The sequence below is a fragment of the Artibeus jamaicensis genome, unplaced genomic scaffold (assembly GCF_021234435.1).
Source record: "Artibeus jamaicensis isolate MK-2021 breed Jamaican fruit bat unplaced genomic scaffold, CSHL_Jam_final contig_354, whole genome shotgun sequence".
Taxonomy (NCBI): Eukaryota; Metazoa; Chordata; class Mammalia; order Chiroptera; family Phyllostomidae; genus Artibeus; species Artibeus jamaicensis.
Genome location: NW_026521803.1, coordinates 9,948,408 through 9,961,397, shown reverse-complemented (window position 1 = coordinate 9,961,397; position 12,990 = coordinate 9,948,408). Strand labels below are relative to the sequence as shown.

Here is a 12,990-nt window from a genome sequence, read left to right as displayed (position 1 = left end):
CGCCAGTGCCTCTCCCCGTATCCACTCACCAAAAAACTGACGAAGCTGGCTCCGAAACTCATCAGGGGGCTATGATGTCTGTGAAAGAAACAAAATAAAATTATTTTTATTGTGAATTTTTATTTTAAAGACATTTGATATACAGAGATCATGAATTTTCCCAATAACTGTAGAGAAGTTAAGTTCTTCAAGCAGATCAAACTACCCTAAGAAAAAAGTTAAAGATGCAAGGAGGTTTACAGGTCTGTCTGCCTCGGCTTCTTCACAGCCAGGCAAACGATGATGTCACATTATAACAGAGACGGCCTCAGCAAGCCAATCCAACATCTGCAAACGCACGGCCAAGTAAAGACGATTAATATTCACTTTAAAAGTGCAAAACATATTCAAAACTCACACACATAAAATATCACCTTTAGAGTAGATCAAAGGGTTTTTAGCACTTGTCCAGCCCCGCAAATTCGCTCATCCAAAGAACCTGAAGAATGCCTCCCTGGGCCCATGGTTCCCTCACTGCAATGCACAGGCGTTACCCAATTTCATATATGAGCCAAATACAAAGCCAAAGCAGACTATTACCAATCCAATTAAAAGAATATAAACCTTCTGCTTCAAATTCCCAACCCAATTTCTATACATTGTACTAAAAAGGAAAGCAAGTTTTAACTGCCTTCTTAAAGGAAAATAATTTTACTCATTTTTCATTATGCAAATTACATATGGTTATTTTATATTTTTTTAAAAGGCAGCAATGATGTACTTAGCCAACCCCCTGTTAAAAATTTAGTTTGTGTCTAAAGCAAGTTTATGTTGGGAGTGGGAGGGGTGAGTATGGAAGATGGGAAGGAGAACATGTACATTTACATGTGTATACATATATGTACATACACATACATATATACTTTGCTCAAATGAATATCTGTACATATATCTTTGCCAGTGAGTGCAAATATAAAAGCAAGTGCTTGCTTTGCACGCGAGAGGTAGCATTGCTGAGTCGAATGCAGGTCCATTTTCCTCTCGGAGTGTGGTGTATGGCGGGGGAGTGAGAGGGGTAGTGGGAGAGGCATCAAGAGCTCAAGTTATTTGGGATGTTAACCTTCTGCTACATTTTTTCCATCCACATGGGTGCCTACCCAAATTCTACAGTGAGCAGTAGCCTGCTTACCCCGACTTGATAGGATATTTAAAGCTGCAAGGGAGTAATTAGGAAGGTCAACTAACTTGTGCAGAATCCCACGAGTACTCACAGCCGCACGACCACCGCTCCCACAGCACAACCTCCATCACACACAGGACATGCCGACCAACCCCACGCCCCGTGCCGCAGCAGCTGTCAGCCTCCTCGTCCCACGGCTCCGCAGAGACAGGCCGTTCAGGCTCCTACCCCGCTCTCTTACAATTGGGCCTGCATGCCAGTGTCCCCTCCGGAACGCTGGTTTCTGCCTCCTCCCTCACCATCATGCCTTACACACAGCAGGCATTCAGCACCTGGATCAGCGAAGGGGCGATGGCGCACTCTGCCTTCCAGGACAGGACACGCCTCTGTCACGTGCTGATTAGCACAGCTTTCCCCTCTCGACCCTGTCCTTGCTCACAGATTGACGTTTTGCCATTTAGGAACTGAAAGGAGCTCCAACTACAGCCTGGTGTTGCTACACGCACTTCTTGTTCTTGACTAAAATTAGGAGTCTGAGAGCCATGGCTATTCATTATGCATGGTAGCCGAAACTAGCCCTTAGTACTTTGCATAGTATACCATCTTTTCAATTTTTATATTTCCCAATGTTCATTTTATTCTTTTATTTTTCAACTACACTGTAGATTCAATACTATCCTGCGTTAGTTTCAGATGTGCAGCATAGTGGTTAAACAGTCATATACGTTACAGAAGGGTCCCCCAATATTTTAAGTATTGGGCCCACACATAGTTATTACAATAATATTGACTATATTCCCTAATATCCCTGTAACTATTTTGTAACGACCAATTTGTACTTCTTAACCCCTTCACCTTTTTCGCACAGCACCACCCATACCATCTTATCATTTAAGTGTTAAACCAGCCCAGTGGAAACATTTTTTTCCCTGGGTCCCTTAGACACTCAGTAATGAACTGATCAATAAGCCAGTGTCCCTCACATGCTGCTCTCCCTGGTGTTCTCGGAGCTTTCTCTAACGAGACTCACTTGTTTCACTTACTTGGCTTTTTCTAAACACACATACTTCCAGTGGTCTCATGTGAATTTACCTCACCTTAGTCGCTTCTGGCCCACACATTTTTTTCTACAGAAAACTTACTCATTTGGAGATTTGGAAATGTTCCCAAAGTGTAGAGGACCATTTCTCCGAACCAATGCCCGGGGGAAAAGGAAGAGACTCCTGGCTCACTTCAGTGCACTCATATCAGGGACCGATACACAAAGACCAAAACAGGAGGGGAGAGAGGGCATCCCGCAAAGGTTGAGTACAAACTTAGGGCCACAATACAAACTCTTCTAGATTTCTGATGATATACAAAAAAGGAAGTGGGGGCAAGTGAAACAGCCAACGGTGAAAACCTCACTCACTTGAAAGGAGGGAAGACATAGATATACATATGTATTTCCTGATATTGAAAAATGCAACCAATGGTAGGATGACCCACGGCCGTTTGAAATGGATACCTACAAGGTGAGGGATGAAACAGGAAAAAAGCAACAAGAAACAAAGCTTCTGTATATATACTTTGTTTTGTAGGTATGACTTTGAAACTGTGTAAATGTTGTACATGAGAATAATACCAAATTAAATTTTAATAAAGCAATGCCTAAAAATAGAAAGTAAAATGAGTTAAATGTATCTAACTGCAAATCCACTTGGTAAAAAAACTACTACACAGAGAACAGTACCCAAGAGACTTTTGAAACACAGTAATCTGACAGCACATCCCTATTACAAAATACGCCTAAAACAGACCCCGGAAGATGGCAAATATTTTAAAAATTTGTTCTTGGTAATCATATTCTTACCAGTGGAATTGGACCGCTATTCTGTAAGGCTGCTGGGTTTGTCATTTGGGATAAAGCAAGGTGTAGGCACATTGGTGTTTGCTGAGACCGGAATTTTGTGTGCGGGGGAAAAGTATGAGCTGATTGTTACCTTATACACCAGAATACGCACTGGAAAACCAACTCAACTCGTTGTATTTTTCATTTAAAAAAAACAAAACCGCACTTTCTGGCTCTGCCTAGTAAAGAAGCCTAGAAAAATGGCCGCCCCATGGCTCTGCACTGGCCCGGAGCCTCTCTGAATATAGTAAGTAAAGGAGACCATCGCTGATTCCAGGTCAGGGGCAAGAGATGTTTCGGAGGAGCCTAGACGATCTTGTTAGAGCAGAAAGGAAGAAAGTTTAAAAAAATATATCATGGTCTTGAAGAGGTAGCCAAACATGGAACAATTTTATCATCAATGAGGGTAAATAGAGTAATGAAATATCAAATAAGTTCAAACCATAAGGTCATAATAATTTTAATTTAAAGAAAGATCTCACTGACTACCTATAGAGAACCCTAGAGAACCAACTCATTATTTTGGAAACTGATTTCAAAATTAAAGAATAAGCATTTACCTTGCCTTTTCTCTATGAATTCAGAGTAACCAATTACTGGATGGTGGGGGATTCTCTTTACAAAAATATCCTGGGATAATACATGAAAAGCAAATGATAGAATCAGATTATCTCATTTTGCAGCTTCTAATGAATTAATCAACTAAGCAATGATCGTAACATATTAACCACTATCATGCCGATATGATCAGCAAAATCCAAGCTGTGGGAAGTTTTACAGGAAAAAGATCCTAGTTCCTTCACCAACAATAACAAAGTGTAAAATAATTTCTAAAATAAAACAGCAGGCATAACAACATGTAAGACACATAAAATGAAAATATAGATACACATATACATAAACACATACATATACAAATTAACAATAATTAGAAAGTAAAACTTAAAAACCATTCGCAATAGCACCAAATTATTAATTATCTAAGGATAACTCTAACAAAGTACAATATTGCTACACTGAAAACTCAAAACATCAGTAAAAAAAGAGAAAGACCTCAATCAGGGTCTGTCAGCAGTGGCATTCCCGGACTTCGGGGCCAGCTAAAGTTCTGTCGTGAGGGCTGCCTTCCGCACCGTTGAGCAGCACCCTGTCCCTACCTGCAAGGTGACAGTGGCATGCAGATCCCACTCCGAAAAGATGTGACAACCAAAATGTCTCCAGACACTGTCGAATGTCCTCTGGGGGCAAAATCTACCCTGACTGTGACAGGCACCTAAATAAAGAGACAGGCACTTCTTACAGCCTTCTTAGAGAAGGCTCCATGTGGCTAAAATGTTCATTTCTCTTAAACTGAACTTTTGAGGTAAGAGAATTAAAGGTGAGCAGAAATACAGATAAAAGAAGTTGGCCATGCAAACTGGACAATTACTGGAGCTGGCTATTTGCAAAATGGGAGTTGATTAAACTCTTTTATGTGCTTTGGAAGATGCAGGCTATTTTTCAAAAGAAAACACATAAATAAGCTCCCCAAAAGATGTCTTTTGGAATCCTTTGATGAGAAGGCTCCTAATGGTCACTGCCTTAATTTTCTTTCTGAATAGGAACGATCCGTAATGCAATGGCCCTAATTTTCCTCTCTGTGTGATGAGTTTCTCAAAGGTAGAAAAGCTGTTGAGAAAACAAAGCAAGTAATTTTCTATTTCTACACGTATTGATATTGCCGTGGAAATTTTAAAAACAAAGTTTCCCCAGGATATTAAAAATCAGACTGATGAAGATGTTGTTCCCTGAAATACAGTGGCAGGGAATGTATACATTTCCTTCTAAAGGAATATTTTTTCCAATAAATCATTACAAGACAGTTCCTGACTGAAAATGCTTCTTCAAATGTAATTTTATTCCCCATAATGGCAAATGGCTAGAACTGTTTCAGCCTTTCTTTGATTTTTCTAAAAATGGTCTATGTTTATATGATGCTGAGTTCTTAGAATCATCCTCCAGAGGGACCCTGCCCCCCTTCAGACGTGCGGGCGGACCGGACTCTGTGCATTAGTGGGATCCGAAGGCCCCAACTGGCCCGAGGAAGGGGCCTCCTCTTTCACTGCAGCCCTGAGATCCCAGCCCTGAGGGCTGGACAAACAACTGTGCAATCTCCACACCCCCAATGCTGCTCTTCAGGAGGCCGTGCCTTTCCTTTTCTGTGACCTGTGCTTTAAGAATCCCAGGCCCAAAGGACCAGGGGAGTTAGCTTCACGTGCCCGCCAATCCAGGCATTACTGAAGGCTTCCCCACCCACCTCTCACCTTGCCTTCGGGAGCACAACTGTGCCGACAGAACTGGTGCTGCTGTTTGATCTGCCCAGTCTCAAAGAGGGGGCTTTGGGGGACAGCACTGGTTCCGTATTTCATCATTTTTTCCAAAAGTAAACAATGCCAACGGAAGGAAAAAAAGCCAAGTACATGAAGCCATTCACTGCGACATTATCCAGAATAGGGAAAAATGAGCTTTAAAAAACTGTCCACAGAGAGGAAAAGCTGATTCACGTTATTGGATTCGGCAACAATTTTGATTTGACACCAAAAGCACAGGAAACAAAAGGACAAACATAAATTTGATATCAAAATAAAAAAGTCTGGCTCATCGAAGGACACAATCAACAGTGAAAAGGCATTCCATAAGGGGAGATGTTTGCAAATCATATATCTGATATGAACTTGATATCCAGACTATATAAAGGACCACAACTCAACAAGAAAAAAACCCAACTCAATTAAAAAAGCAGACAAAGAACACGAATAGATCTTTCTCCAAAGGGAATATACAAATGGCCAATAAGCACATGAAAAGATGTTCCATATCACTAATCACTGGGGAGATGCAAATCAAAACCTCACACCCATTGCAATGGCTACAGAAAATAACAAGTTGGCAAGGATGTGGAGAAAGGGGAACCCTTGCACACTACTGGTGGAAATGTAAAATTGTGCAACCTCTATGGAAAATAGTAGTGGTCCTTAAAAATTAGAATTATAGTTGTCCCTTGGTTTCCACAGGGGACTGGTTCCAGGACCCCTTGAAAGTACCACCAGGAAAGGCTGCTCAAGCCCCGTACATAAAATGGCATAGCATTTACATATAACCTACACACATTCTTCCCGTATTTTAAATAATCTCTAGATTACTTATAATATGTAATACAATGTAAGTGCTGTAATTGTTATACTGAATAGTTGTTATACTGAACACAGAGAATAACAACAAGAAAAAAGATATATGTTGAAAACAGATGCAACCATCGTAGGCCAAACTCTATAGTACACATGTCAGCAACAAGACTTTCTCCCCAAATATTGTCCACCTGCAGCAGCTGAATCCATGCGTGTAGAACGCATGGCCATGGAGGACCGACTGCACCCTATGATCTCACAATCTCACTAATGGGTATATGCCAGAAGAACTGAAATCAGGAAGTCACCCAGATGTTTGTACATTCATATTCTAGTGGCATCATTCACAATAACCAAAAGGTGGAAATAACCCAAGTGTCTGTAGATGGATGAGTGGATAAACTGTGGTATATTTGTACAATGGAATATTATTCAGCCATTAAAAGAAAATTCTGACAATATGCTACAACATGGGTGAATGTTGAGGATGTTATGCTAAGTGAAATAAGCCAGTCACAAAAAGAAAAATATTGTATGAGTCCACTTATCTGATACACCAAGAGTAGTCAAATTTAGAGAGGCAGGAAGCAGAATGGTGGCTGCCGAGGGCTGGGCAGGGGGAGGGGAATGAGGAGTTACTGTGTAATAGGTATGGAGTTTCAGTTTGGCAAGAGGTTGCGAGTTCTGGAGATGCCTATGCAACATTATGAATGTACTTAACACTACTGAACTGTATTCTTAAACATGGTTAGTTAATGGTAAACTCTAAAATTTAAACTTAAATGCTTTGAAAATAGAAAAAGTCTACAATAGAATAAATGCCTCATAGATTCAATGAATGGAACATGATGACCTAGAAAAATGCCTGACCAAATTTAATGTAAAAACAGCAATTCTGTGTACACTATGTTCCAATACATAGCAATAAAAAAGGAATGTGTTGTTAGAAGCAGTAACATTAAAGTTGAGGATTTTCAGTGATGAATGTGTGTACGTGGTAGGGAGATAAACAGTCACGACTAAAACTGCACCAGTCACCTCTGCCTCAATGTCACCAGAGACATTCTCCCTACAGTCATACACTTAATTTTAGAGAGAAAAAATGCATCACTTAAATCAATTTACTTCTTCTATATACTCCTTGTGGCTTCATTGTTGCTTTGGTACAGTTTCTCCATACAATGTATCATCCAGCCAAGAGAACAGAATAATGGGGCAATTCAACTGTGAAACAGCCAAACCTGGCTACTTGGGAGTGAGTGATGCTCTCAGTGACCAGCTGAGGCGTGGCTGTGCCCAGCTGGGGCCCAGGGCACGGCCAACACAAGGCTAGTAAAGACACCGCCCCGACGAAATAAAGAGCAGCACTTCTGTGAGATCACTCCTCCAAACGCCTTTGTGTTTCAAAAACAAATGCAAATGACTTGGGCATTACTTTTTATATTATCTATATAAGTAGTATAAACAAGATTTTTATATGACCCTTTCAAATTAAAAAAGAAGAAGGAAAGAAGGCCAGTAGGACATCAAGTAGAATCAAACTTTGTCATGCCATTTGAACTAATTATCTTAATTTTTTTTCACTTTTAGTAGTGCAATCTTCCCTCTACCTTGCTTATCCCCCCACAATCCTACTAAAAAAAAAAAAAAAAGCTTTGTAACAAGGAGTTTAATAAAAGCTGAGCTAAAAGCTAAAATATGCTAAAGTCAGAGCTAAATAGATAAAGCCTTGAAATGTTTAAACTTCACAGCACACTGGCCCCCTGAAATGTGGCCTCCCCTTAACTTGAACTTGTGGTTCCTGGGCCATTGGCTCAATCTTTACGGCCCTCTAGTTCAAGTTCCCTAACTTTCAGTGCACGGGGTGTTACTACTAGTCAAGACAGAGGGTTAATTTGAGTCTTCTGCAATCAACTATGTTCCCAAATACGCTGAACTTACTTTTAACGCCACTCAGAACGGGACGCCCGGACGCTGCGCTGCCTCCATCCTAATCTGAAGACGGCCAGCAGTGACACAGAAAGAACTCGGGCCTGCCAGTGCCCAAGAGCATGTGTTCTTCCCACTCACCAGCCAGAAGGACTGAAAGGCTTATCTCTAGTCAAGCTGTGAATGTAACGAAGAGTGTAGATTCTTCGCACCTTGGTTTTGCAGCATTTATTCAACATTTTTAATTTTTATTAATTTTTTTAACCTTCACCTGAGGATACGTTTTTGTTGATTTTAGAGAGAGGAAGAAAGAGAGAAACATCAATGTGAGAGGAACACTGATCAGTTGCCCCCATACGCACCCCAAAAGGGGCTTGAACCCATAACCTACGTATGTGCCCTGACCGGGAGTCAAAACCACCGCCGTTCGGGGTACGGGACGACACCCGACCAACTGAGCCACCCAGCCAGGGCGCCATTCAACAAACATTGTTTAGAAGAGAGCATCTGCCGTAAACAGAAAAGGAAGTCTCTTCTGAAGTGCTGAAGGAGAAACTCTAGACCCCGGTCTAGGAAGAAAGTGCTTTATCTCCCTCAGGTGTGGCTGAAGAAAAGAAAATGTGGAAAAGGTTCATTTTAAAGGGTCTTCCTTCTCATGATTTATAATACGTATTAAGAATATTTTTCAAGAGGAAAAATCCAGTTATTCTGAAAGCATCTTAGCAAAGAAGTACTACGAATACTTCCTTTATGGATTACTTATAGTATCCCCAGAGATCTCACGTGTAATTGGAGAGCACTGGTAGAACATTTCCTTTTGAAGCTTATTACAAATCAGATTGTAATATAACATTCAGCACCTGTGGTCTTTCTACAAAGTTAAATCACTTCCATAGGAATCCCACTGAATGAATCCCATTTACCAGGTACCATCCTTGCCACAGGCTGGGACCCTTCTCCTCACTGCCCCACAGCTGCCAGCTGCCCACGGTACATTTCCCATTTTAAAGGAGCTCCCCTGGGCACAGCCGACTCTGACCCTACTCAGTGACGGTTTAAAGTGTCGACCCTGTCTATTCGAGCCAAACCACGAGGAGAGTACTTGAGAAATCAGGCCCAACAAAAGCAACACAGTTCACCATCACGCCCGAGAATCATGCGTGGCTTTTGCAGGCTGTCCCTTGCCTCCACCCACAAAGTTATCTAAGAGACAACTCTAGATTTTAATAAAAAAAATAAATAACAGGATATTTAATTTTTAAATCACACACACACACACGCACACACACACGCACACACACACACACACACAGGTCATAACCAGAGAACGTTCTATAGTCTAAAAGACAGTCAGAGAGCCCTGGCCCGGTGACTCAGCTGTTTGGAGCGTCATCCCTCACACCAAACTGTTACGGGGTCTGACCCCGGTCAGAGCACACACCTGGGTTGCAGGTTCCATCCCCAGCTGGGGTGCACACAGGGTCAACCCATCGATGTCTCTCTCTCCCCCCGCTCCTCCTTACTATCTAAAATCCATTTTTAAAACATCCTCCATATCCCTGAGTGAGAGTTTGAAAAACATAGTAAAGTAAATGAAAAGCGACCCTTTTTACACATGGGGGTCTAAGAAAGATCATCATAGTTTTGTTTCATTCACCCACTCAAAGCGCATTCACTGAACACGAGGAGCCCACAGCAGGCCCACTGTGCACAGGAGGCGCAGACATGGGCGCGGACACCGTGCTCCGCACGGAGCCCACACCGGCCAGCGCGGCTGCTGGACAGAACCGTTCCAACAGCAACCCATGGGGATGGGAGGTGGGTAGGTAGGTGGCTGTTAATTTTACTCACCAAGTCATCCCATAATATCATATTTTACGAAATCTAAAAAAGAGTACTTGCCAACTTTGACTTTCTCTTCTCTAGTTTTTTGGAGAATATATTAATAATCTTCCAATCACTCTCTACCGCATTTCTGTATGTACATTTCTGCAGAGCCCTTACTACTACTTAATATTTATCTCATTATTTTTCGGAATAAATGGAGGCTGCCTGAGAGTGGGAGCCCATCTCTGCCACGCACCGCTGTCCTGACCACAGAGGACACACAGCCTGGCACCTATCAGGCCGCCAACACCAGTCTGTTTAATAAACCAACCACCTCCTACAAAACCCACATATCATGATACTGTAACTGATGGACTGTTCTCCACAGGTTCAAAAAAATAAGTAACCAGGTAGAAAGTCATCAGCAACCTGAGCGCACAAAAACTGCTTACACACACACACACACACACACACACACACACACACAAAACGTGCTTGTTTCCTTTACCAGAAGACAGCAGTGCAGAATTTCATAGAAAGGCTCCTACCTTCCCTTGCTTTTCAGACCCAGTCAAAGCATGGCTCTCAGGGAACTTTTTATCTACAGCACAACATGTCTCTAAAGACACTGATCAGCACAGTCCTTTAGTTTATGACTGTTTGGAATTGACCCAGTCTTCTGCTCTGTGTTCACACGTGCCCACCATTACCAGATCCGGGAGTCTTCAGCGTCTCAGTGGCAGGCCACAGAGGCACCCCACTCCGGGCCAGGGGCACCCCACTCCGGGTCAGGGGCACAGCCCCGCTGGAGAGACGCCAGTCCCCCAGGAGCACAGTGGTGTTTGCCCTCACAGCCACCGGAATGTCTTAGCGTTGACTTCAACTGCTTGTGGTGGGGCCTCGCATCTTATCAGAAAATGACCTTGTCATTGACCATCTGGAGCCAAGAAGCCACGACAGACTCTCCCCGGAAACGCTATCAGCTAGCTAGGGGCAGCACATGGGAGGGCTCCTGCGAGCAGACTGAGAATCTGGGTTTCCTCCCCACATAGGGACCTCGATGCAGGAACCTCGATGCGGGTCTGTCTCCTCCTACAGCTTGAGGTCCTAGTTATCTACAGGTAGACAATTCATTAGCCACTCTACACAGCACTCTGAGAAAAAACCACAACGTCCCTGACCCTTACTTCCAAAGGACAATTGTTCTGAACGATACATTTCTAGGATGTACATACATTAAGAATGCATCTCCTGTACATGGTTAGACACCTCCTCCCCAAATGCCACAGAGGTGATAAAAACTCAGATAGGTTCTACAACTGCATGGCAAAAACAGAATTTCCTCCTTTTAGGCTTGTCTCTGCTATCCTGCAAAGAAAAGGCTTCCAGACTCAGGGTTATGCCTTAGAGGCTGGGGTGGAGGGAGATTTGGAGAACTAGTGCAAATGAGAAATGATGAGCAGGACAGAGGACACAGAGGGCTCGGCTGGAAAGCTGGTAGCCCAGGAGGGCTGGGTGCTACGCTTTCCAGTGGCCCAAATGGTGGCCCGGCACCCGACCAGCCAGGCCTGGAAGGAAGATGTAAAAATATATTGGAAATGCAAAGCTGGGGTCCCCAGAACATACGAGAAATTCCCCATGGTAGAGGGAAGGGGTCGGATGACAAGAGCATTAAGATACTTTTCATAGCAATGGCAAGTTGACAGTCCTGTCCTTCCTGAAGGGAAGCATACCCCTGCCCAGGTCCAAAGGAGTACTTGACCCGAGAGCATACAGTGGGTATTGACATAGCCAGGGGACATGAATGCCCTCCCTGGATGTCCCTGTGTCATGAGGAACTCTTGCCCTGACTAAAGATGGCAGCCAAGAGAAGGTAAAAGAAGTGGGGAGAAAAGTAGCATATTGTAGGAGGAGCCGGAGATGAGATCATGTACAAAATGAGGGCCAAAAGAGTAGAGAGGCAGAGCTGTGAGGGCTGCAGGGAGATTTGGCCATGAGGTCTGAAAGAGGAAGCAACAAACAGCTATGTAGTTTGTAGTGAAGCAGTCCACCATGAGGTCTGGTGTGTACGGTAGAAGCCATGCTGCCTGGCAGTCAGGATTCCGCCATGTGGCCTGGGGTAGTGAGAAAGCAGCCATGCAGGCGGAGGACAAGGCGTAGAGAGAGAACTGATGGCACGGTGCAGGGATCCTGCAAAGCTGATGGAGCTGTGCGGGATCCTGCCGAACCAAGCACAGGTTTGTGAGAGATGCCTTGAATGCTGAACTGTGACCAGGGAATGCAGACTTCTGCTTCTCTGGAAGATGTACAGAGAAGCATTCTCTTGGGACATGTACCTCCCTAGACTCCACCATGATCTCCTGTAACACTGTAACACGGCACATGCTTTCCTGGACTACTACACGGAGGCTGAGGACAATGCACCCCAGATCCTGAAGGAGAGAGCTCTTGCAAGAGGACGGTGACTCTGAAACCCACAAGTGTGCCTTCCAGAGGGGATGGAGAACTGTTTGCCCAGCCAGCTCAAGAACAGATAAAGATATGGGCAACTTCTGGGCATGCTTCTGACTTATAGCCTGGTGGGGAGCAGGGGAAGTGCTGGGTCTCATGGGAGAGCAGGGCTCTGAGCAGGAGTGCTCTCAGCCCCCACTTCCCAAGGTTGCAATCCTGTAAATAAAAACCTGTTTCCTTCAACACTAATTGCTAGGTCATGTATTAAGGTGACACATGGACAGGCCTGCTTTGTTCAGTTTCAAAAAGACTAAGCAAAATGAAAGCCGAAAAGCTTTGCCATCAAGTCCCACCCTCTAATTTCCAAATGATTTCAGTGATGTGGAGGGAAAGGGGCCACAAGCAAAACCTGACAAGCTCAGGGGAGGCCTGCGAGGCAGCCATACAAACTCAGAGACCTAAAGTAACCACAGAGGGTGGTCTGAAATGAAAACTTTCTAACTAAATGCAGTTAGTTCACGGCAGGTAGTTAGGTCTTGGGCCGACAGTTTTCCTCATCAAAGGTG

General features: G+C 43.5%; 1 protein-coding gene across 1 annotated transcript in view; it reads right to left on the bottom strand.

The window, feature by feature from the left end:
* The window catches only part of TTC39C (tetratricopeptide repeat domain 39C), a 92,925-nt gene that overhangs the window by 47,660 nt on the left and 32,275 nt on the right, over positions 1–12,990 (bottom strand). Inside the window, exon 2 of the mRNA XM_037134092.2 lies at positions 30–78. Within this exon, the coding sequence (XP_036989987.1) occupies positions 30–78 (49 nt within the window). The remainder of the gene's footprint in view (positions 1–29; positions 79–12,990) is intronic.